This window comes from Lupinus angustifolius, chromosome LG20 (assembly GCF_001865875.1).
Source record: "Lupinus angustifolius cultivar Tanjil chromosome LG20, LupAngTanjil_v1.0, whole genome shotgun sequence".
Classification (NCBI taxonomy): Eukaryota; Viridiplantae; Streptophyta; class Magnoliopsida; order Fabales; family Fabaceae; genus Lupinus; species Lupinus angustifolius.
The window spans coordinates 1,981,393-2,008,032 of NC_032028.1; the positions used below are offsets into that span (position 1 = coordinate 1,981,393).

General features: G+C 32.7%; 4 protein-coding genes across 7 annotated transcripts; all 4 read left to right on the forward strand.

The window, feature by feature from the left end:
• LOC109335897 (glutathione S-transferase DHAR2-like) lies at positions 2,401-6,902 on the forward strand. Of its 2 annotated transcripts, XM_019572144.1 has the most exons (7): positions 2,401-2,553; positions 2,622-2,712; positions 2,819-2,962; positions 3,284-3,401; positions 3,486-3,626; positions 4,644-4,748; positions 6,890-6,902. In XM_019572144.1, exons 1-6 carry the CDS (start codon positions 2,496-2,498, stop codon positions 4,728-4,730), a joined length of 639 nt encoding a protein of 212 aa, XP_019427689.1. In that variant the 5' UTR covers positions 2,401-2,495; the 3' UTR covers positions 4,731-4,748; positions 6,890-6,902. The 2 variants fall into 2 exon arrangements, with proteins under 2 accessions (XP_019427689.1, XP_019427688.1); XM_019572143.1 differs by lacking the exon at positions 6,890-6,902 and having other exon boundaries at positions 4,644-4,834.
• Positions 6,530-10,514, forward strand: LOC109335391 (beta-hexosaminidase 1-like). Its single transcript, XM_019571528.1, has 12 exons — positions 6,530-6,536; positions 6,648-6,889; positions 7,000-7,089; positions 7,214-7,249; positions 7,678-7,825; positions 7,933-8,003; positions 8,142-8,272; positions 8,760-8,776; positions 8,878-8,926; positions 9,336-9,436; positions 10,002-10,073; positions 10,384-10,514. The coding sequence occupies exons 1-12, from the start codon at positions 6,530-6,532 to the stop codon at positions 10,512-10,514; spliced, it is 1,095 nt and encodes a 364-aa protein (XP_019427073.1).
• LOC109335392 lies at positions 12,680-13,849 on the forward strand. The gene is made up of 2 exons (XM_019571529.1): positions 12,680-13,342; positions 13,648-13,849. Exons 1-2 carry the CDS (start codon positions 12,680-12,682, stop codon positions 13,726-13,728), a joined length of 744 nt encoding a protein of 247 aa, XP_019427074.1. The 3' UTR covers positions 13,729-13,849.
• LOC109335893 (ABC transporter B family member 6-like) lies at positions 16,796-26,543 on the forward strand. 3 transcript variants are annotated; one of them, XM_019572137.1, is made up of 11 exons: positions 16,796-17,189; positions 18,518-18,572; positions 18,657-18,832; positions 18,950-19,150; positions 20,289-20,548; positions 20,628-20,938; positions 21,703-21,923; positions 22,023-22,363; positions 22,652-23,439; positions 23,520-23,761; positions 24,733-26,543. In XM_019572137.1, the coding sequence occupies exons 1-11, from the start codon at positions 16,809-16,811 to the stop codon at positions 25,960-25,962; spliced, it is 4,206 nt and encodes a 1,401-aa protein (XP_019427682.1). In that variant the 5' UTR covers positions 16,796-16,808; the 3' UTR covers positions 25,963-26,543. The 3 variants fall into 3 exon arrangements, with proteins under 3 accessions (XP_019427682.1, XP_019427683.1, XP_019427684.1); XM_019572138.1 differs by lacking the exon at positions 16,796-17,189 and adding an exon at positions 17,208-17,633; XM_019572139.1 differs by lacking the exons at positions 16,796-17,189; positions 18,518-18,572 and having other exon boundaries at positions 18,744-18,852.

Sequence of the window (26,640 nt, forward strand, 5' to 3'; positions counted from 1 at the left end):
CAAAAGTCTTAAAATTTTCAATAAAGTGTTATTGTCTAATTATTGAAATGACATTTTCTTATTTCTAAAAATAAAACTCATGTTTTATGATATAAAAAATGGAAACAATAATACTAATATTTTTTATTTTCATTTTTTTGATTTCATTAAAAATGAAATAGGAAATGATGAAAGTAAACAAATCCTAATTTGTTTGCAAAAAGTATCTTAACATGCACCCATTTTGATTTCCGGACATTATGAGAACGTGAGCGGGTCAAATTGGGACAAACTTTTTTTCCCACAAAGATTATATATATTTTGGGAAAATATATTATAAATTCGTTACATTTCTTTTTATGTTAAACATTTAAGGACTTTCTTTTGAAGAACGTGAAAATATTACATTTTTTATTTTGAAATGAATGTTTGAAGAAGAACCCAAATAATATATTAAAATAAGCAAATAACACTACATCAAATTTATTTAAAATAATCCTATTAGTTACTACGATACAAATTAAAAAAATTGATTAACTTACAAATCAATTTAAATACCTAAGTCTAATCAAGTGACCACTACAATAAATGAAAGCTATACTGGACAGACCAAATTTAATAACTTTTATAGAGTGAATATATATTTTTGTCAATCAAAATTTTCATACGTTCAAAAATTGAAAATGTAAATGGTTTCCACAAATATCAAATATGAGTCAAATTAATTTTTTAGTATATTTTATGATATTATTTAAATTTAATTATTATTAACTATTCAGGAAATATAATCGAAATGAATAGTGAATGAATAATTATTGTATAAATATTTATATTAACAATACATGTATTACACTTATAATTTTTTTAACTTATTATCATTTATCTTGTTAAAGTTTATATATGAGTTTTATAAACTATTATTATATTATTTATCATTTATATTTAATCACTATATATTCTTCGTATAACTAATTTTTGAATAATATAATTATAATGTTAACTACAAATATTTACTATATTAAAGTAGTAGGTGATTTAGGGACATAAAATTAAATATTGTAATAATGGCATTGCACCAGCCTAACCTCATTTTGTTGAAGTGACCCGTGTGATGAAATAATTGATTGTCAACCACCATTTTTAAAATGAAAGTAGTTTTATGTACCTCTCTATCTCAACTGCTTAATCAATCTGTTATGTTCCCAGTTTCACCACGCGTTCAGATATTCTCCTCCCAATATATGTACGGGTGATTTTATTGGGTAATATACAGAGTTTTGTATGATTATCACTTCCAATAAATATTTTTCTCTCAATTTAAGTTTTTATTTGGTATGATAGAATTAGAGTGAAAAAATTTAAAAAAAGAAAGAAGTTTCTACCCTTTGATTGGGAAGAGAAAAAGAGAGGTGAATATAAAAAATGCGTGGGACCCACCATGTTTTCAGAGAAAAGAGGAATTTCATGGGAAATGTCAACTCCACCCAATTTTTTATTTATTTGTTTGTTTTAAATGTGTAATATCTTTAAATTATGATTATAAAAATTGATTTATACACGATAGTGTATCATCCACTGCTTGTTTGTATTAATTTTAATTAATAATCAATGATGATTAAAAATAAATAATAAATGATATAATGAAAATGCAAAAAACTATGATATATTCAAAACCTTTTTTCTTGTTTTAAAAATTGGTAACATACATGAATCATTTTTATATATAAATAATATTAATTAAAAACAATTGAAATTATAATAAAAAAATTATAATTTAAAAATATAACCTTTTTTGTAATTAGTAATTAAACCACACACCCTTTTCCTTTCCTTTCTTTATTTAGGGATACTCATTTCTCTTCTTTTTCTCTCATTCTTCTGTTGTATCAAACTTACAAGAATTTATTATATTTTTCTATCTTCGGATCTCCCCATTCAACTTCTCATATATTTCAATCTTTTTAATTTTCTCATACATCCAAATGAAGCCTAACACGATCACCCTTAATATAAGTAATTGTTATTCAAATATTAATTTCAATAAGTTTTGAATGGAAGAGAAAATAATCAAAATATGTTTATCATCTTAAAAATATAAAACATGTAATCACTTCTTTCTTTTAATGATCACCCATGTTGGGGTCAACATTTAATAAATAAGTGAAACTCATCTCCATTAATAAAGAGAGAAATATTATATAAAAAAAAAATAACACATATTAATATTTATATTTTTTATTTAAAATAATATTATACTTTTATCTTTAAAATATAAAGGAAAAAATCATTTGTTTCGAGGAATCTCACTCTCAAACCAATGAATGTTGCCATAAAATTGGACATATTCGCTATTCACATTGTATTGGATCCTCTCCCTTGTACAACACATTCTTTTAAAATGTCCGATTTTCTTGGCATTGGTTAAAGTATAAATAAGTTTCAATTGACTTCAATTATTGGGTTAAGAAATTCTGAAAAATTGGGTTGTGACTCACTCTACATTCATCGCTTCACAAATGGCTTTTGAGATTGCTGTTAAGGCCGCTACCGGTGCTCCTAACGTTCTCGGAGATTGTATGTTTCCTCTTTCTCTCTCTTTTCCTCTTCCAATGCCTTTTTTTTAATATGGTTTTGGTTTTCAGGTCCATTTTCACAAAGGGTTCTCTTAACGTTGGAGGAGAAGAATATCCCATACAACACCCATCTCATTGATGTAACCGATAAACCTCAATGGTATATATTATTGTTATTATTCTGCGCCCATAATTATGGGTTTTTATTCTCACTCTTTTTTTCCATTGGGTTTAAGAAAAGATTGCTTTTTTTTCTTTTGGGTTAGGTTTTTGGATGTGAATCCTGAAGGGAAGGTGCCAGTGCTTAAATATGATGATAAATGGGTTCCTGATTCTGATGTTATTGTTGGGATTATTGAGGAAAAATATCCAGATATTCCTCTTGCCACTCCTTCTGAATTTGCTTCTGTGTATGCTCCTTTCACCCTTTTTATTTTGATCCTTTTCAAGATCACATTTTTGTTATCTGGGTCTGGGAAGAATTCACGTAATTCTGTTGTTTTGAGTGTTGACTTAACATATTCAAAATGTTTTCACTGTTGTTGATTTTCTTATTTCATCCTTTTATTTTGATCCTTTTCAAGTTCATATTTTGATTTTCTTATTTATTTTTTCGATGACGGGTATTATTCAATTGATGCTGTGTTCTAATTATTAAGAAGATATTATTTGAACTGAGAGACTTATTCTTCATCACTGAATTTGGCTTTACATAATCTTTCCACTTGCAGAGGAAGCAAATTATTTGGGTCTTTTGTGAGTTTTCTGAAGAGCAAGGATGAAAATGATGGAACAGAACAAGCATTGCTTGCTGAATTGAAAGCTTTGGATGAACATCTTAAGGCTCATGTATATATAAAAAAATGAAATTTCTATTTGTTTGTTGTTTACTTTCTCTTAATGGCTGTGCTAATATGCTGAAGATATGTTCAGGGTCCTTATGTTGCTGGGGAGAAGGTCACTGCTGTTGACTTGGGTTTGGCACCAAAACTTTTCCATCTATCCGTAACACTCGGTCACTTCAAGAATTGGACTATTCCTGAAAGTTTGGAAAATGTCCACAACTATATCAAGGTATGCAGTTGTTTTCTGCAGTGCATGAGATCTCTTGTGACTATTTAGTCGTGGCTTTTTGATTGGTGGATGAGAATTTTCTGTTGTCAAACTTATCATACCAACTGCTTTTGTTGTGTTGCTTCATAATGACCAAAACATTAATAGTCTAATACATACTTAGTCAAGATAAAGTATATGGAAAGAAGATTACAAGTAAAAAAAAGTAAACACGATTTGAATTTGGAAATGATTGGTCTTTTGTTCACACAATTATTGAAACAAAGTTAATTGATTGATAAATTAAAACTGTCCTGTTATGTCCTTTTGGTCACTGTCCTGTTATGTCTCTTTGTTTTATTTTGTATATTGCCAAACGTTTTATTGGGTCACCCTTTCCTTTGAATGGGCCAATCTGGAGCATGTTTTAAAGTGAAAGTAAACCTTATATACGGCTTTCGAGTTTTTGAAACTTTACACCTAAAGTTGTTGAAGCCTCGTGAATTCTCCAGATTTCCTTGGTTTGTCTGCAAGCTAAGAACCCTTCTGCATATCATCACATGTTCAGTTTATGAGACACAAATCAGTTAATTTAATTGCCTCTAGTATTTATCTGGATTAACTTTTAATTATCCCAACCATGTAAATCGAAATACTGGCACTTAACCCTTACCTCACCTTTCATAGAGCATTTTTCCTTCTCACTTGACAAAAAACATTGCTACAACAACTCTAAATATTGGTTATTGACAATCAAAGACTCTTTTGCATTTATTATTTTTTATGTGCATCCATGAATAAGTAATCACGTGCTTCGTCATTATCGCCTTTATTTAACATTATTATTATCATATGCTATTCTGGCTTTTGAGATTATGACTGTGTCCACATGTATCTGCATGTATATTCCCTTCAACCTGGAGGGGTTCTATCATACTATGTTGCACCATGTGTTTTAAAAAGTTGTACTTGCTAGTATGAGTAGTATATAACCGGAAACGATTTTATGGGTTGATGGGTAACTATGTTATGGTGCAGTTGCTCTTTGCCCGGGAATCATTTGAGAAAACGAAGCCTGCAAAGGAACATGTTATTGCTGGATGGGCACCCAAGGTCAATCCATGAAGTAGTTCTAAGTTATGAGTTTGCTCTATCTTCTGAGATTTATGAACTTCTGATATGTAATAATGTGATTGAACTATGTATCATCTTGAATCTGGTTTCTTATAGTTGTTATTTTCACATCAATCAGCTAACTGGCTCAATATATGGATAAATTTGTGCTTATGAAAATTGCTGAAATGTTTGAAAGGAACAATGATTTGATGTCCTATATTCTGTTTTATATGTTGTCTTGTGCTAATGAAAAGATATCATGTCGATTAAAAAATTTAATGATTGTTATTGTTATTTCTATTTCAGTTGAAAAACATATATGCTTCTTCCATTTCACATTGCAGGTGAGATAGTTCACCAAAGATGTTGTATCTTTTATACTAATGTCTCTTAATAAGTAAAGGATTTTTATAATTTGTTAAAAGTTATAATGAAACAAGATAATAAAACAACAAAAACTTAGTCGTAATGACTACTTAATTTCAAATAATAAAAAGTATTTGTAATAATGACTAACAAATCAAACTAATAAAAAACTGAAAATCGTTGTAATAATCTTAATATTTTGATTAAGAAAAAATGTGTAATAATGATAATTAATCCCAAGTAATTGAAAATTTCATTCGTAATTATTTTAATATGACATTCAAGAATCTTTGTAATTAAAGACCACTTTAAATGGAGGCCTAGACAGTCTATTTCTTAAAGTGCGGAAGATAGTTCACTATGAATGTTGCATATTTCATTTATTTTTTATCGTTGATAAAAGTAAAAGTGCTTTTAATATCAAATCATATTAAGTGATTAATATTTTTGTTCTTTTAAGTCTTTGAAATGAAATGTTGAGATATGTTGCTTATGTTCTGATCAATCATAACAAATCTAACCAATCAAACACTCTAAATACATGATCCAACCTTACCCCACTTTGATGTAGCTACAATGTCAATATCACCAAAAACAATATTTAGGGATACAACAATCCTCACTTTTAAAAGAAAACTCAATAAGCGTTGACTTAAGAACGCAAAATTTATTTAAATTTAGTCAGGTTTAATAATTTTGGAATTCCCTAATCATGATTCTTTAGTATTGAGACTCACTAACTTCAAAAATGTAAATTACCATCTCAATTTTCTGAGTCTTTCGTTCTGGTAAGAGGATTAACATGAAGTTAGTTAAATAAGAATGTCTTACATATGGATGAATTAGATTCACTTCAATATGAGGAAGAAAAGAATATTTTTAATTTTTTTATTAAAAATAAAAATTATGACTGTTAATTTTTTTATTCATCCAGTATTGGACTCTCTAATACTAAGTAAGATATTCATTCAATAATGTAGGATCTATTTTTGAGTAATGATATATTATTTTGGTTTGTTTTTATTTATCTGTTTTTGTTTTTATATGTTTTTTTGGTGATATAATATATTATGGTATCTTCTGAGTTCCCAGTAAACAACACGGAGTATGTTTCACATAGAAAAACTTTTGTCCTGTATCATCATTTATTAAATCAATCAAAGCAGTAAAAGGTTGTCATCCCATGTTAATCTTTTCTTACTCACGTGAATGTTGAAACCGTAAATTTGTCTCTAAATGTGTCATCAATATGATTCTTATTAGTGGAACACTACAATGTTTAGAAAATTTAGCCATTGTTGTTCAATGTTTAAGCTTAACCACTTCACTAATCACCTTCACATTTTTATTTACCTCACACCTTCAAACCCAAACCATTGTTCTCTCTCTCTCTCTCCCTCTGCTACTTCTCAAGCACAAACTCTTCATACAGATAAACCACCATGAAGGGTTTGTGTCTCACAATTGCAGTTCACACATTCTTTTCTTTTGCAATTCTTTGTTCCTTCTCCAACTTTTGGTGTTTCAGCTAAACGAACCCACAACAACCACATTCATTAGATTCACTTCCTTTCATTAGGCCTTTGCCTAAAAAATTCACCTTTGGCAATGAGTCTCTCTCTCTTGGCCCTGCACTTTCTCTTTCTGGAAATGCTGCTTCCTCTCACATTGTTAGAGCTGCTTTTGATAGATACAAAGGGATTGTTTTTAGAAACACTGATCGCTATGGTTTGATCAGACCAGATAGGACTCTTTATGATGTTAATAAATTGAATATCATTGTTCATTCCTTCAGTGAAGAGGTGGGTTTAATTTTACTATGTGTCTATTTATGTTTTTTTGTCATGGTAGCTTTTTGTTTTATGGGCTTTGGTAAAGTTGTAATTTTGAGAGTGGGAACTTTTTGCTGCAGCTTCAACTTGGATTTGATGAAAGTTATAGTTTGTTTCAAAAGCTCAGGTTCATTCTGTTGCTGGAGAAGCCACAATTGAGGTGTGATTTGGTTTTTCTTTTTGTTGGACAGTGATTTATTCTTGTAATTTTTAGATAAAAAACATGATATGCTGTGGTATATCCATTTCTAGATGATCATCAACATTCTAATTTTCTAATTTTACTCATTATAGGCAAAAACAGTTTTTGGTGCATTGCATGGATTAGAGGTATGTATAGAGTTTGGAACTCGATCCGCTCAATTCTTTTGGCTTATCCCTTTCGCTCCATTGTGGAGCACGGAATGGAGAAGGAGTTGGTGGTAGGAGAGATGGTGAGGAGACAACAATTTGTGAACAGAGAGCAGTTTGTTCTTATATGATTATGGGATCTGTAGCTATTAGACATTTCTGGACAGATTGTGATTTTCACTCTAAAGACAACTTTTAAAATTAATCGGCAATCACTATTATTCATATTTAGGTTTGTATTTTACGTACGATTCGAAAATTCCATAACTTGTTCTGTTTGTGCCTACTGGTTAAGATGTTGGCCTATAGATAGTAAGTTTGCTTATGCTCAGTTGTATATATATAAATGAAAGTGAACTTCTGTTATTTTTGTGTTTCTCAATCCGCATTATGGACATAGCGCATGACTCACTTCCAAGAGATCTTTGTCTTTTTCTCAATCCGCATTCAGCCAGTTGTGTTCTTTTGATTATACAACTAAAACAGTACAAATATACAAGGCACCTTGGTCGATCCGAGATAAACCTAGATTTGCATATCTTGGGCTCTTGTTGGGTGAGCCAAGATTTTGTAAATGACTAGTATATATTCTGTGAGTGATTATATGCTATGATCTGAGGCTATTGATCCACATTTTTGGTTTTCATATATATATTTTGCAGATACATCAAGACACTATTTTCCGATTGATGTAATTAAGCAGATAATTGAGTCTATGTCCTACGCTAAACTTGTAAGATAAATGTTATGAATTTTCTTTTCAACCCTCTTTGTGGCAATTGGAAAACAAAGAAGAACATCCTAACTTGCATAATGCATACCACGCTATTCTGTTTCATGTAATGCTGATATTAAACATTACACTCTGCAGAATGTTCTACGTTGGCACGTCATAGATGCGCAGTCATTTCCTCTCGAGGTACCTTCATACCCAAATTTGTGGAAAGGTTCATACACAAAGTGGGAGCGCTACGCAGTTGAGGATGCATATGAAATTGTCAAGTAAGACCTGCATTATTCCATCCCCCCGCCAATAATTTAGCCATTAAGGTTTCTAAAACAAGTCACATTTTTTGTCTTCTTCTTGCATAATTATTCCACATAAGGTGGGTTTATCAATGGAAACAACAAGCTGAAATAAATTACCCGTCAAGTCTTCAAGAAGACCATCTTTGCCTCAAAGGCTCAAACTATTTAGTTCTATATAATGTTCCAACTATGACATAACTTTTGTATTGTAGAATATAAATATGTCACACATTTTGCAATATTAATACAATTTGAACTGGAAATTTCAGTCAACATTGTTTTAGAAACTTAGGTGAGGGGAAGAGAGTGAAAAAATATGCTGTTATAATCCCGAAATAATATTATAATTGCCTTTTGTTAAACTAGAACTTTTCAGTTCCCATATTTGTGTCAGTTTTCTTAATCTATGGCTAACTATATTATGTTCTCTTTTCATGGTGCACTAAGCGTTGGCATGAAGCTTTTCCAAAATGAGAGGTGAGATATCTTGAAATTCCTTTTGTAGTTTCTGTTTCAGATTATGTGCAGCAAGTAGCAGTTTTGATCCATTTAACGAGTATTTGCATTGTTTATCATAGGCATAAATGTGATGCCGGAAGTGGATGTCCCTGGTCATGCAGAATCATGGTACGGCTCATGTTATGGTCAATTATTTGCTTAACTCTTAAGCTTATAGTCTGATAGTATTATAACAATGTCTCGAAAATGATGATACATCGAAAACAAAATGTCTTTTACTACTACCATTACTTCTTTCATTCTTTCTTTCTTTTTTCTTTCAAGAAAGACTTAGTTTGCCATAGAAAGGTTGAAGTGTTTTACCTATGGATTGTATATAGGTTTGTGCTCAACTAATGCTCCCAATGGATTGCTATGGCTTGACCTTAAAATTCACAATTTTGTATTACTATAGCGGAGAATTGATCATTTTATCTCTTCCATATTTCATTGGTCTGATTAGTGAAGCACTCCTTTCGAAAACTATTGTGTGCCCGAATATTTTATTGATTTTTTGATATTTTTTATACCTGTGTAGGGGAACTGGATATCCTGATCTTTGGCCATCACCCTCATGTAGGGAGCCACTAGATGTTTCCAAGAACTTTACTTTTGATGTCCTTTCTGGTATTCTAACAGGTCAAGTTTCTATGGAGAGTGCATCAAAAAACTTATAGTATTCATCTTTGACTTAATTCTTCTTTCACTTTACCTTAGTCCTTGCTATATGGCACAAAGTTATCAATATTATGGGATTTCTCAAGACTGGCTCATGCACATTCCATGTTTTGCTCATATTTCCCCCTAGTACTATGTACACTGATCTCATAGATTAGTTTCTTTCTTTCCCTCTCTAATTTCGTACTGAAAGCCCAAATCTTATAGCATTAGAAAACTCATTTATACCCACAATTTATCCTTGATTAATGTCTCTCCTAGGTATCCTTGATTAATATTTCTATATTGTTGTCTTGCATTAAATGTACATATCAATAACTATGTAATATTACTTCTATTTACTATATGACGTTCTTACAATATAATCACATTCATATGATTTTTTTTTGTAACTTGTTAGGGAAGAAAACTTCAATACATTTCCAACTAAGCTCCATCCACAGACTGTAGTGCATAACTGGTGAATTTCGGTCTACATACTTTCGGATTGAGAACAAATTATGCTAATTTCAATTAATTACTGCAGGCTGGGCCCTGGTGGTTGTCCAAAGGCTGTTGCAGAAGGTTTCAGGTGCATCTTCAGTAACCAAGGTGTCTGGTATCTTGACCATCTAGATGTACCTTGGGATGTAGTCTATACTGCGGAACCGGTTGAAGGAATACATAAAGCTTCGGAACAAAAACTCGTACTTGGAGGAGAAGTATGCATGTGGGCGGAGAACGCTGATATATCAGATGTTCTGCAAAATATATGGCCTTGAGCTGCAGCCGCAGCAGGTTAGCTGTCCTACTAATATAACAACAATAACCAAACCTTAACCTCACTAAGTAGAGTCGGTTACATGGAATGGACGATACCACTTAGTGATTATGCAAAATATTAACCACTACTTCTTGTTTTCCCGCAGAACGCTTGTGGAGTCAGAGAGATTCTAATTCTGGAGGAAACATTAACATAACTGCATTGCCCAGGTTGCAGTACTTTAGATGTCTCTTGAATAGAAGAGGGGTTTCAGCTGCTCCTGTTACAAATTTTTAGGCTAGAACTGCTCCTATTGGTCCAGGTTCATGCTATGAACAATAATGTTATCATGCTTCATTTGTCCAAGACTAGGCTGTTGTCAAAGGAACATGATGTTCAAATCCTTCTGTAGTGAATTGTATGGGTAAATGAATGTTAGAGTTCTCTAGTGAATTGACAACAATCATGTATAAGTTATTATTGAGTCCAGTAAATAGTATTTGTTCACTTGTTTCTTTGTATGTGATTCTAAATGCAATTTTAATGGACTTGTATGCTTGATTTTGTTCTACAAAAGAACCCTTCACAATATCATAAAATTAGCATCAAGTTTATAATGACTATGGGAGAGTGGTAAGATGGTCAAATCGTAAGGTAGAAGACTTAGGAAGTGGAGTGATAACGAGGTTGAAAGTACAATTTTCACCCAACACAAAATACTAACATATTAATATTTGTCAATAAATAATAAAGTTTATAAGGACTATTCATACCCTCTTCACATTTCTACCACATCTTCTCTAATATAATTATTCATCCAATATAATATTTTCATTTCTATTTTATAGAGTTTATTCTCATATTTTTCTTCCACATTCAATTTTATATAAGCATATCTTATAACCATGCAATAATATTGCCCCAGCTTAGTGATTTTCACATGTTGAAAATGTTAGTGGTTAAATATTTCTTTTTAAAATAAACTAACATGACCTAAATGTGTTATTGTGCTTGTTTTCTACCTCAAGCATCTAATATAATGAAAAGTCATTAGAGGGTTTGGTTTCTGCTCTATGCATGTCTTAAAAATGTAAGCCCCACTTAAATAAATGATTGATTGGATCATATGGCTGAGATGATTTTTTAGTGTACCCATTAGAATTAAGAATTGGTACAAAATCAGGGAAAACCACACCAGAAATAGTAGTTATAAATGTGGGACTAAAATTTATCTTGCAATTGATCCTAATGAAATTTCTATTTCTCAATTTTCAATATATCAACTTACCTCTTTTTGGGTAAATTGAATGTTGATAGAGCACATTAGAAAAACTATACACTACTTAATAATAAAATCTATATTGCTTTTATGAAAGCAATTAATATAATATATTAATAATGTATGACTTTTATATTATTGTCTATCATTTATGTATACTATTCATATATTGATTATTAACTCTTAAAAATTTAATATTATGGTCATGATTATTCTAACCATGTAAAAAACTGTAGAAACATAGATATTGATATACTTTAAGTGTTGTTTTATATATTCATTATGAAGGATCTAAAATATTGAAAATTAACTTCGTAATCTGAGCTTGTACTTTTTTACTTGGTAAATAAGCTATCATAGCTTTTCAATAACAAATTTTTTAAAAAAAAATAAATTTAAGTGTTTGAAATTTACTTTTTAGTAATTTATTTGAAGTAGTGTTTAGAAAGTAAAAATAATTTTCAATAATTCATTTTTCATCATTATCTTTCATAAATTTAAATAACCACATTAGTCATCCCAACTAATTTTTTTATTATTTTTATTGTCTCACTTATCTCCAAATAAATAAAAATATTGTATGTACAATATAAATAAATGATTGAGAATTTTAATTTTAATTTGTTTGTGTATTTAATTAGTCCAATTAATTGTTATTTCAAATTTTAGTTATTTGGAAAATTAATTTTACCAAAGAGCTCTAATTTAAAAAGATATGTACATATTTAAAAGCTTTTAGCTGCAAACTCACAGCTATAACCGCTACTAAGCTAGTTTTGCCACACACCCACAAAAGTTTTTGTGATCGAGTTTAAACTTCATTGGCTATGAGGCTTTGGTTCATGAACCTTTGACGTTTCAGTTTCCACTTATCTGAATTCGGCTTATGGCTTATGCTAATTAGCTGCAGTACTGTGATAACCATGGAGAACCCACATGCGTGAAACTTCTTTGACAGCAACTCGGATTCCAAACCAATGAATGACCTTCAACTTATTTGCTTGTTTGTCTAATATCTTGGAATGAGGAATGAGAAAGGTTTCTAGATTGTTACTACGTGAGAAAGTGGAAAATATTACTACTGTGTATCCTGCATGATCCATCCATTCTATAAATAAACAGCACCTTCTTATCATTCTCACAAACAATCCAACTCTGATAAATAAGTACTCATATTTTCACCATGGCTTCCGCTCCTTCTCCTTCTTCTTCAACCAAATTGAGCGTAAAACTTCTGATTGACACAAAACGTGAAAAGGTTCTGTTTGCTGAAGCATCGAAAGCTGTTATAGACTTTCTCTTTAACCTGCTTTCTTTCCCTATTGGTGCCGTGGTTCGTCTTTTAACTAAGAATCAAATGGTTGGTTCCCTTGGCAATCTATATGAGAGTGTTGAACAACTGAACCATACTTACATGCAACCTAATCAGAATAAGGATGTTTTGTTGAAACCAACATCTCTAATATCCTCATCTGTTATTTCTGGCCTGCTCCCTCCAAACGATGTTCTGGATTCTCCTGTCAATGTAGAATCTCTTAAGTTTTACACTTGTCATAATAAGTGTTCTTATGTGACGTGCAAATCCGGTACTTCTTGTCCGAGTAATGATTATTCTAGTTGTATTATGAACAGTCAATTATCATTTGTCGGCAATATTCCAGTCTTAAAGGATGTAAGTTCTACTAATGTGAATGGGTTTGTAAAAGATGTAGTTACTTACATGGTTATGGATGATTTAGTCATTCAGCCAATGTCAACCATATCTAGTATTACTTTGCTTAACAAGTTTGATGTCAAAGAGATTGGTTTGTTGGAAGAAAGGGTTGTTGAACTGGGTATGGAAGAGGTATGTTGTCATAGTTATTGCAATTATTGTCCCTTTATATTACAGTTGATCATGAAAGTTATTACTTTTATTAATATGGATTATACTTGTAATTTAATATGTCTTTGTTTTTTTGTAAGATATTAAAATTTGGCTTTATTAATTAAGTTTATTTTATTTGTTTTTGTTGATGATAACTTATATTATTCTTAAGTATTGATTGTTATTGAATGAAAGTGAAAAATATTGTATTTTATTTCATTTTACTGGCTCCACCTCAATCCATTAATTATATACTTATTTGATCTCGTGTTTTTTCTTAATAGGGTATTAATTTGCTGAAGTCCTCGCTACAGTCGAAGACTGTTTTGACAAATGTTTTCTTGAAGAAGCCTGTTAAAAAATGATTCTACCGTTTACATTCTTCGGAGTCACATGATGTTTTCGCCTTTTACTTGTTATTGTCTTACTATGTTTTGTATCTTGTCTTTGTTATGTTTTATGTTATTTCTGTCATCCCGCTTGATTGGGTTTGTAATCTCTGACGTTGTACTGAACTGGTTGTTATCATCTTGAAGTTTCTATAACTCCTCCATGTCTTTTATCTTTCTTTTTTCAATTATTTCTTTTTGCTGATTTTATAAAATGATCATATCCTTCTACCAATTTCTCTATATAAACATAGTTTATTGCTCCTAGCTGCAATTAATGGAATGTGAAGGTTATGGACATTGTGAGTGACATCTCTCTATTAATAGATAGACAATTTTTATATTTATATATAGAAATAAAAATATCATCTAATAATATTTCATGGATAATAGCGTTAAGACATATTACCATTTTTCTCTTGTTTCATTTATGTTTATCTTTTTATTATTGGAGAAGATCCGACATGAGTATAAGAATATTTGAGTGTAATTACATTCTTCTTATTATGAAAGGTCTTTCATATTTATGGATAAGTATAGTTAAGTATCCTCTACTTCATATTGAAATGTTTTAATAATGATAAACTGTCTTATCGTATTTTTTTTAACACTCACTCTGACTGCTCTATACATATCGAGCTGTCTTCATTCGTTGGAGTTTTAATCAGCAGAATACTTCAACCATTGTGAGTTATCGTGTGCTGCCATTTTCTTGGCATATCAATGCCGTGTGATAAAACTGCAGTGTTTTGATGAGTGGTACTGCTATGAACTGTGGTTTGCATGTGTTGAGTGGATCATGTATTGTTACTATCAGATCTTATTCACTCCATATGGAAGTACTAATATAAAAATCTTATTAAAAAAATTAATTTACTTTTTAATTTATTTTTTATATTATTCTATTTAAAAAAGGGTGATGAAGATAGTAGAGTGACTTAAGAATTTGAATTTGTTACTTACAATTTATGATTTACGACCTTATTAAAGTACTGTATAATTCACTATTATTATTGTCTTAAGATAGGATATATTATGTGATGATTTATATAAGACAATTTTATTATCTATTACACCTTTTAATAATTTAATTTCTTAGTAGCCTAAAAAACATCATTACGTAGTACTGAGTAAATTAAAATAATTTGTTGGTGGGTTTTATTCTATCAAGTCTTTTTAGTCTTTTTTGTGTTTATTTGAGATTTAGATGGAAGTTATTTTTTATGGTTTTTATATAGATTTTATCTCTCTATACTTTAATTTTTAATAGATGACATACTTTTGTCATGTCACATCTTACAATATTTAGAATGAAGTTATTTAGAATGAAGTTACTACAGCTAATTAATATTTATACATAATTATTATATTATTTTATATTTATTTAAATTATTTTTTAAAAATTCAATAATTATTAAATAAGAATGGTGAAAAATTTAGTGTCAATATATCAAAGTCATGTAATTTAGTTGATACGTTTTTTCTATTAAGAATTATCATCTTATATCTTATTCTTATCATATTTTTAATTTAAAGGTTTCATTATTTGTTAATATTAGTGTTCATATATTATGTGTATAAATATTAATTTAATGGTAGATTTTATGTGTATAAATTTTTACACGAGTTGTTATACTTTTACTTATATTATAGAGTAATTTACATTCACATTGATTAAGTTTTAGTGAAATTTCATAAATCATCTTACTATTTTGTCTTTGCACAAATCACTCTGGTATGTTACACGAACTACTCTTACAATAAATATAAGTGTAATCATTTAAATTAAAATCGTTACAAAATATTATAAAGACAAATCCAAATAATATTATATATATATATATATATATATATAATTCTTATAAGTTGTTTAAAGATGTCTACTATTTTTTGTAATGAACTAAAAATGGTAAAGATATATTAACTCTTATACTATTTGGACTTATCTATATAGTATACAATATTTAGTTTAACTTAATTATACCCATCATACATTTTTTATTTAAAAAATTATATTTATATCTCATGCAAAAGTAATTAGTGAATTGTATTTCAAAACTAGATGTCATTTATGTAGGATAATATTGATATAATTTCACTAAAACTCAATATTGTATGTAATTTACTATATATTATATAAATATTAATTTATGTCCTAAATTATTGGTATAGGTATAAGGAAATAAGAATTAATGTAAAATATGGTTTCCTAGTTAAACAAATATATATTCCATATATTTTACCATTTTTTTGTTTCACTATTAATAGATGAATTTTTATATTTAATAATAAATTAAAGTATATTTCCCCGATTACCTAATATATTTTATTATTATTTAATTTGGCAAGAAATTATGTTTTTATCATAATAATACATAATCATTAATATACCAAAATAATAATAATACATAATCATCAATAGTTGTATACTTGTATTGACCTAGAAAAGATACACGTCGGAAAGAGAAAAGAGGTTACAGAAAAAATACAGTGTCAATGCAAAAAGGTTCCTTCCCATTCCACCCAATCATGCATGTCCTTGCCCCACACTTTTACCTTCCTAACCCCCAACCCACACGATACGCGTGTCCACCAACGACTCTACAAGTAAGGGCCACTTCGTAATTTGATCTCAAATTATCTAGCTGTTCACACATATTCCAACACCATCAATTCCCTCTCCATTTTTTGTTGCTTCCAGCTCTGCATGAATGGTATTATTATTCTCCCTATCACATTTTCACACCACACTCTATCCCTCAGATTAATCTTTAATCTTGAATCCAAACACTACCCAATCGAAAATCATTGAAAAACAAAATAACCTGAAGAAGAGGAAGAAGAAGTTAGAGATATTGTTACTTCCGTACACCTTTTTTGACTCAGTCAATTCTTGCGCCGCCACCTATTTACCTAACCTATAACCACCGGGTCGGCGTTTAATACGTCGTCGTTTTCTCAATTACTATAAAACAGCTCACACTTTCTGTTGATCTGTTTTTTCTCTCCTTCTTTTCAATTTTCGTGTTGTGGTGAGTTTGTGTGATTGTTTGATTATGGGATCGAGAGGGCTGTTCGGGTGGTCCCCACCTCATGTACAACCTCTCACGCCGGTTTCCGAGGTATCGGAGCCACCTGAGTCGCCGTATGTGGACCCTGGCGCTGAGACCTCCGCCTCACTCCAGGTGGAGCTTGAGGAGGAGGAGATGGAGGAGCCGGAGGATATGGAGCCGCCTCCTGCTGCTGTTCCTTTCTCCCATCTCTTCGCCTGTGCTGACCGCCTTGACTGGCTTCTGATGGTCGTTGGTTCGATCGCTGCGGCAGCTCACGGTGCCGCGCTGGTGGTTTACTTGCACTACTTTGCTAAGGTTATTCATCACATGCAACCTCAGGAAGGTTCTGCGGGATCTGAGGAGCAGTTTCACAAGTTAAAGGAGGTTAGATGATAAATTAAAACCCTAGTGTTAGTTGTTTTGCTCTTCAACTTGAATTTTAACTAGAGCGTGAGAATTTGTTGTTCTCTGAAATTATAGGCTAACTCTGTTGTTTGTAGATTCATTTTATGTGATGAAAATGTGCCTTATGTACTGTTCTATGACTATTAGTGTTCTAGTTTGGTAGCCTTGCTTGTTTGCATTGTAGCTTGATGTAATTGAGCAATTATCACTTTCGGTTTTTACTACCGGAGATTGCTTTAGTTATTTCAAGATTTTTCAGCCTAGCTTCTTTTAGTAATAAGTAAAGTCGTAGTTAATTTGGTCACTCCATCAACCGAAGAGTGATACTAGAAATTGCTTTTGGTATAGCAAGGCATGTTAAGAAAATGGAGTGAGAACAGAGAAGCTAGAGAGAAATAAGGATTCGGTGCGAGAGTGTGACAGGTGAAATTCTTGTTTGAAATACAAGTTGCCCCCTTTGCCAATTCTGGCTTTGATGAATGATGTTTTCTATACATGAAGTGGACTAGAGCTTTGTTTGTCCATCCTAATGCCTGATTTCGAAGTCTGTTTTTGGTTGGGTGTAAGACACACATCCCAGTTGAAGTTGCTCTTCCCTCTTATCTCTTAGCGTTTGCATAATTTTCTCTCTCTTTAATTGGACTCTTATACCTTATCCCAGTAACACTTTTTAAATTGGAGTCTTATACCTTATTCTTCAAAGGATAAGGAATGAAGTTCTAAATCCTAATCCTTCAAGGATTTAGAGTTCTGGCTATTATTCGAAATGAAGACAAGTATAATCTAAATAAATAACATAAGCCTAAGCAATCAACCTAAGTCCAGGAACAAAAATTACAAAATAGACCTAGGGCAAAGAAAATTTGTAATTATGACCAATTATGATATTCTTATATTACAATTATCACCGAAGTCATTAATAAACCGTATTACCGAATTGAGACTATCTGATCTTTAAACATAGGCTTTCTTGATGTAGTGTGTCCTGTGTCACATAACCTCTCATCTTGTTACAAAAAACATTGAACTCAACTGTTGCGAGCAGGTGCACAAACAGCAGGGAGAAGAAAAATTGTCACAGAATCTAACATGGTTCAACGTACAGTGAACTATAGGCAACATTTTAAGCCCAGTTGAACCAGAGAACCAAATAGTATGCCTTTTCATAGTTTCAATGATATATTTAGTGGTCAAACCAGATGATGTCATAACCACACATTTAATTTTATTGTAAGGCGAATAATTTATGAAGCAGTTGTTAAAGATTGACTTATGCTTACAAATCTCCATTATTGTTTCTTCCACAGCTTGCTTTGACCATTGTTTATATTGCTGGGGGAGTTTTTGCTTCTGGTTGGATTGGTAATTTAACCACAAATATTTTGTTATATTAGATGTTGTGTTTATGCTTCTTACGTACTAGTTATTATTATTTTTGTTTAATAGAGGTTTCATGTTGGATTCTGACCGGAGAACGGCAGACTGCTGTCATCAGGTCAAAATATGTTCAAGTATTACTTAACCAAGATATGAGTTTTTTTGATACTTACGGGAATAATGGAGACATTGTAAGTCAAGTATTGAGTGATGTGCTGCTCATTCAATCTGCTCTTAGTGAAAAAGTATGTCTGTCTTATTTTGTGTATGTATCCATTCCTTTGTAAATATTTATTTTTTTGCAGAGAATATGTAATCTCAAATGTCTCATACAACATGTCAATTGACATTTTATGATACAGGTTGGGAATTATGTACACAATATGGCTACATTCTTCAGTGGCCTTGTTATTGGTTTTATCAATTGCTGGCAGATTGCATTGATAACATTAGCCACTGGTCCATTTATCGTTGCCGCTGGAGGGATATCAAATATATTCCTCCATAAGCTTGCTGAGAATATTCAAGATGCATATGCCGAAGCCGCCAGCATTGCGGAGCAGGTTATTTATTGTTTATATTTTATTTCATTTTTACTTCAAACCAATGATATGCTTTATCGTAAATTAAATCCAATGATGGATTTTAATGTTGCTATATATGGGAAATAGTTTAAGTCTGTTTTAAAATCTGTCATACCACATTAGTTTTTCTGCATTAATACTTTTAGTACTATTAAGTGTAAGTGTAGTGCATTTTAATGACTGGAAATCTAGAGGGAATTTCTGCCACAAATCTTTGATAGGTCAAAATTTATATTTTTTCTTCAGAATGTTATGTTTATAAGACTTGCTTCAGCTTGCTGTTACTAAGACGGTATATATTTTTTGATAGAAAGGTAATTCTATTAGAGAGAAAAGAGGGAAAGTACAACTGGGGTGAGGGAGTGTAATAGTATATTTTCCAAAATAAAAAATTCTATGCACAATGAGGAAACATGGAAAACTTTAAAAGGCACTGAGAAACCCAATATTTGCATATCAGAAGTACCAATATCCATCAAGCATACATGATCGCAACACCAAAAAGAAACCATGGACATAATCCTATCATGAGTATCATCTAGCAGCATGTTTTGAGGCACACGGAGATACTCTCAAATATTTAAATTTCCGCCCAGCCAAAAGGTTTATTATGCTCAAATGGCTGCAAAGTTTTTTTGTCTGCTGTCTAAAGTAGATCATCAACTTTAGTCATTTTCAGATGGAAAGACAAAACCGTGTCTGGCTTCATGAAATGGGATCTCTGATACAGAAGGCTCCAAGATTTCTTCTAATAATTTTCCCTATAATAATTAGATAATGTGTCACAAAGTGGCAAATTAAATGCACTTGAAAAAGTATTTATATCATTATTTACCAAATAAAATCTAATTTTCTAAGTCAAGTTATGTATGCCTTTAAAGTTTGATCTATGCTTCTGTTTGCCTACCTGCCCCATTAAACCATGGTATATAACAATTTTGAAGTTTACTTTACGGTGGGAAGGAATTGAATATGCTTTGCCTAATTGCTTTATTTTTTGTTTATAATTTAATGTATTCAATTGCATTTGGTGAATGAAGAATAGTGAAGTTATCATTATTTGGTAGCTCATTTTAGTGCCATTGGTTCTGAGTGACTATAATTTCTTCTGATGCAGGCTGTTTCCCATATAAGAACATTGTACGCATTTACAAATGAAACATTGGCTAAATATTCGTATGCAACGTCACTCCAAGCTACTCTTAAATATGGTATATTAATAAGTCTTGTACAAGGTCTTGGTCTTGGATTTACATATGGGCTTGCAATATGTTCTTGTGCATTACAACTCTGGGTTGGAAGGTTCTTGGTTATACATGGAAAAGCTCATGGTGGTGAGATTATTACAGCTCTCTTTGCTGTGATTCTAAGTGGCCTGTGAGCATTTCTCCCAATTTATGTATTTTCTTTATCTTCTGTTTTAAATTTTGCTTATCAATGTTGTTACTTTGTTAAGGGGATTGAATCAAGCAGCAACAAATTTCTACTCTTTTGATCAAGGTCGAATAGCTGCTTATAGACTATTTGAGATGATAAGCCGGTCATCCTCGTCTTCCAATCATGATTGCGATGCTCATAGTTCTCTGCAAGGGAATATAGAGTTTCGGAATGTTTATTTCAGTTATCTTTCCCGTCCTGAAATCCCTATTTTGAGTGGGTTTTATCTCACTGTTCCTGCTAAGAAAGCTGTGGCACTTGTTGGCAAAAATGGTTCTGGAAAAAGTAGTATTATTCCACTCATGGAGCGATTCTATGATCCAACGTTGGGTAATTGTTTTCTCCCTGGCGGCACATATTAATGCTATGAAACCCACTATTTGGGGTTTTGGTAACTCCTGAAAACTATTTATCTAAGTACAAATAGGGCCAGTTTTTAAATATAAGGTATTTGGTAACTACCTGATTCTTTTAAAATTGCTTCCTATCGAATTTTTTTAAAGATAAATCATAAAGCTGGTTGTTTAAAATCAAAGTTGTAATTTTTTATTATTTTTTTGTAATCCGACCTTTTCCTCTCCCACTTAACTTTTTTATGATTCTTTCTTTCCCTTTCCTTCATTTCTTGGTTTTATTGAGCTTTTGCCTATCACCCCTCTTACATTTTTCTTCCATCATCAAATGTTCTTTATCTCCCTCTTGTGCACAACCTAGTCCATGATACTCAACATGTCTCACAGGTTTCACCTCCACTTTCGTTGGGTTCACCAAAATTTACAATTCCGTGAATGGCAAAAGTATAATTGGATTGGTTGGCTCATATCAAAACCTTTGATGTTTTGAATGTTCACAGCAACCACAGTCATTTAAGTACTGTCTCTCTCATCTCCTTTTGCGTTAGGGTTCACGAATTTTTTGACTTCTTAGTTTTAAATTAAGCATTAAACCAAACTTTGTTAAGTTGTGAAGTAGTTTGTTTTTAAAGTGCTAATGTAACTGGTTCTATTTTTCACTGTTAAATTAATTTTGAAGTTGTCCAAACACACCCTATGGGTCATTTTAGATTTATATTGCATTCCCAATCTGTGTTTCAGGAGAAGTTCTTTTAGATGGTCAAAACATCAAGAATTTTAAACTGGAGTGGCTGAGGAGCCAAATAGGACTAGTCACCCAGGAGCCTGCTTTGCTCAGTTTGAGTATCAGGGACAATATTGCTTATGGGAGGGATGTTACCATGGACCAAATTGTAGAGGCTGCCAAAATAGCTCATGCACATACTTTTATCAGTTTGTTGGATAAAGGTTATGACACACAGGTGAAGCTTAATTAGTTGATCATATGGATCTATGGCTCTTTTTTTTGTTTGTATTTTAAGTTATTCCCTTACCATGGCAATAACATTTTCACTTCTCAGGTTGGCAGGGCTGGCTTAGCTTTGACAGAAAAGCAGAAAATAAAACTTTCTATTGCGAGAGCTGTGCTTTTAAATCCATCTATCCTCCTGCTTGATGAGGTTACTGGTGGACTTGATTTTGAGGCCGAGAGGTCTATTCAGGAGGCTCTGGATCTCCTTATGTTAGGACGTTCAACAATAATAATTGCCAGAAGGCTTAGTCTTATAAGGAATGCTGATTATATAGCTGTTATGGAGGAAGGTCAACTTGTTGAAATGGGTACTCATGATGAATTATTGACCCGGGATGGCTTATATGCAGAGCTTCTTCGACGTGAAGAGGCCGCAAAGCTTCCCAAAAGGTCTAAAACTCCATCAAATCATAATTATGCTTTTCTCCCACAAGATTGTTTCTGCTTTCAGAGGATATAACATTGTTTTTCATAAAAACATAAATCTTGACAGTGAAAGTGGCAATAGTCTGTTAAGAAATTGAGTTACTCTACTAATACACTAATAATCTTTGCACTCTTTTTAGTTCATTTCAATGCTACTTAACTACAGCATTTAATATTTAGTTTATTTAGTAGTTTGTAAATTTTTGCCATTGGCATGTTTAAAATCACTTTTGTTTGTTTATGATTATCCAGAATGCCTGTTCGAAACTACAAGGATACTGCAGCTTTCCAAATTGAGAAAGAATCTTCAGAAAGTCAGAGCTTCAAAGAATCATCATCCCCTAAAATGATGAAATCATCCTCTCTTCAAAAACTTTCTGCCGTACTTCGGCCTTCAGATGATTTGTTTAATTCACAAGAATCTCCAAATGTTCAGAGCCCGCCTCCTGAGCAGATGCCGGAAAATTGTCAGTCTTTGGATGCAGCAGATAAGGAGCCATCAATAAAAAGGCAGGATAGTTTTGAAATGAGACTACCCGAGTTACCGAAGATTGATGTTGAATCTATATATCGACAAACATCAAAAGGTTCTGACCCTGAATCCCCTGTTTCACCTCTTTTAACATCTGATCCACAAAATGAACGTTCCCATTCACAGACTTTTAGTAGACAAGATAGTGGCTCTGATGATTTTTCAGTGAAAATGAGAGAAACAGATGGTGCACAGCATCGAAAACAACCCTCACTTTGGAGGTTGGCAGAGCTCAGTCTTGCAGAGTGGTTTTATGCTGTGTTAGGAAGCATAGGCGCTGCTATCTTTGGTTCTTTCAATCCCCTGCTTGCTTATGTTGTTGGCTTGGTAGTGACAACTTACTATAGCATTGACGGAGCTCGTCACTTTAGAGGGGAGGTGGAGAAGTTGTGCTTGATCATTGCTTGCATGGGCATTGTGACAGTGGTTGCCAACTTTTTGCAGCATTTCTACTTCGGTATTATGGGGGAGAAAATGACAGAAAGAGTTAGGAGAATGATGTTCTCAGGTGTGTAGCTCCTTTTTCACAATTTTTCTTCTTAAACAATAACTCTGAGGTGTTCTTAACCTGTTTCCATAACATGGCAGCCATGCTACGCAATGAAACTGGCTGGTTTGATGAAGAAGAAAACAGTGCTGACAATTTATCAATTCGCTTGGCCAATGATGCTACATTTGTGAGAGCTGCTTTTAGTAACCGGCTTTCCATATTTATACAGGATAGTGCTGCAGTCATTGTTGCTATTCTGATTGGTGTTTTGCTGCACTGGCGAATAGCACTTGTGGCTTTGGCAACACTTCCAATCCTCTGTGTTTGTGCGATTGCCCAGGTTTGCTACTCATGTGAATGCACTTTGTTGAAGTTTATGCCTCTTACAAGATACAGTGGTTTTGGAGTTTCATAGTTTTTAGATCTTTTTCATGTCATATAATAAATATAAATAAACTGTGGATTTTAATCCTAAATTCTGTGATTCTTGTTCCGGACCTCATGTTTAAAAAGGAAAAGTTTATCATGGAAAAAGGAAAAAAATGATAAGTTAAGGAAGGAGGATACTTTCCTGTGTGTGCGCGTGGTGAGCCTCTCACTCTCCTTTTTTGGCGATAGAATTTATTTGTCTCTTTCATTGTGAAATTGAAGTCAAAGATGCACCTTGCTTGGTCAAAACTAAAAGAGCATTCAGTTGTCTGTTTTTACAAATTTGATAGTGAAATTATGTGGCATTGAAGTTACTATAATATATATTTCCCTGTTTCAGTTAGCTAATTAATGGTTTGTAATGAGTGTAATTTGTTAGGGTCTATGGCTAATTTAATTCTTCATCATATTTTATTTTAGCATAAAGAAGACTTCGCTCCCTATAGTTTCCAATCAGTTATTGATCCATATAATTTCCTACCGTGAAGATGTTGGCATCTCAAGACCAAAACCTTGATAATTTGAAACTACAGGGACCACTCCTTCTTGGAAATGGGGGCAGTCGGACCAATACTTGTGAGTATAAACTATAGGGACTGAAGCTAAAATGAGGGAAATACAAGTACCAAAACAAGAAACAGAATAAGGACCAAATGGGTGGAAACGATAGAGATGAAAATCATAGTTAAACCTTTTTATATTTCTGCTTAATAAATCTGAGTTCTCTGTCTCTGTGTTTGTGTGTGAGCGGATGCACATTTTTTTGCCTTGCAGCATCAAGGGTTTCATGACTGAATGCTAGTTTACCTATTTTTACTGGTTGATTTGCTTTTATGGCTTTCATGATGCATGTTTTAAGTGCAGCCTACTTGAATATTGCAGAAACTTTGGCTTGCTGGATTTTCGAGAGGCATACAGGAAATGCACAGGAAAGCATCTCTGGTTCTTGAAGACGCAGTCAGAAATATTTACACTGTTGTTGCATTTTGTGCTGGTAATAAGGTGATGGAGCTCTACAGGCTGCAGCTAAATAAAATACTTAAGCAGAGCTTTTTTCATGGGTTTGCCATCGGTTTTGGATTCGGCTTTTCACAGTTTCTACTTTTTGCTTGTAATGCCCTTCTACTTTGGTACACTGCAATATGTATAAAAAGCAGGTATGTAAGTCCAACTACTGCACTGAAGGAGTACATGGTTTTCTCATTTGCTGCATTTGCACTTGTGGAGCCTTTTGGGTTGGCTCCTTACATACTTAAGCGACGTAAATCTCTCATTTCAGTGTTTGAAATTATTGACCGCACGCCTAAAATTGACCCTGATGATAACTCAGCGTTGAAGCCGCCCAATGTATATGGAAGCATTGAGTTGAAAAATGTTGATTTTTGTTATCCTTCTCGTCCAGAAATGTTGGTGCTCAGCAACTTTACTCTAAAAGTCAGTGGAGGACAAACAGTTGCGGTTGTGGGAGTTTCAGGGTCAGGAAAGAGTGCTATAATATCTTTGATTGAGAGATTTTATGATCCAGTTGCTGGCCAAGTTTTACTAGATGGGAGGGACTTAAAGCTATATAATTTAAGATGGTTAAGGAGCCACCTTGGTCTGGTTCAGCAGGAGCCTATTATCTTCTCGACAACCATAAGGGAAAATATCATATATGCCAGGCATAATGCTAGTGAAGCTGAGATGAAAGAGGCTGCAAGAATAGCAAATGCACATCATTTCATTAGCAGCTTGCCTCATGGTTATGATACTCATGTTGGGATGAGAGGTGTTGACTTAACTCCGGGACAGAAACAGAGGATTGCAATTGCGAGGGTAGTGCTGAAAAATGCACCTATCTTGTTGTTGGATGAAGCTAGTTCAGCAATTGAATCTGAGTCAAGCCGAGTGGTGCAAGAGGCTCTAGACACCCTAATAATGGGAAATAAGACCACTATTTTGATAGCACATAGGGCTGCAATGATGCGGAATGTGGACAACATAGTAGTTCTTAATGGAGGACGGATAGTGGAGGAGGGGACCCATGATTCATTGGCAGCGAAGAATGGTCTTTATGTCCGTTTGATGCAACCTCATTTTGGTAAGGCTTTGCGTCATCATCGGCTTGTTTAGGACGGGAGAGTGTATCATGTTGGTAATTAATACTAATGTTCATGAGAATTGTTTATATTTCTGCTTGAGTTGAATTACTGGTGGTTGCTGCACCTGGTGGAATTTCCATGGAATGAGAGGTGGAGGTTTGTGTGCGGCACTAATGGTAATGATAAAAGCTTGGGTTAGCACTCAGCATTGGTAGACATAGGAAGAGTATACTGTAGCAGGGATACATGTGTAGGCCTTAAAGATAGGTATTTGGAATTTGGTTGTTTTGAAGATTTGGGGTGGATGGATATTCTTTTGGAGGCAAGCAATGTAGATGGTGTTGTCTCTATGGTATGTTTATTGATGTTATTCGAAAGTGGAGAGTGGAATCAACAGTAACTCTTCGGAATTGTGATCTTCCATTGAACTTCATTTTCCTCATTTGTGAAAATTGTAGAAAATTATGTATATAAATAGCTATAATTGCTATAGTTGAGAAGGCATTCCTTTTGCTGGTTGAATTCATCCCAGGATATAATAGATGCAAATCTCCTTGCATATTTTGCTTCTGTTATTACATTCTTAGTTTTCTTATATACATTATTGGAACATGTCTCCCATAGTCCCATTGCCTCATCATTTCAAATATCAAGGACTTTAAAAAAGCCAGTTACCACTTTAGGCTCCTACAGATAACGTGTAATACCT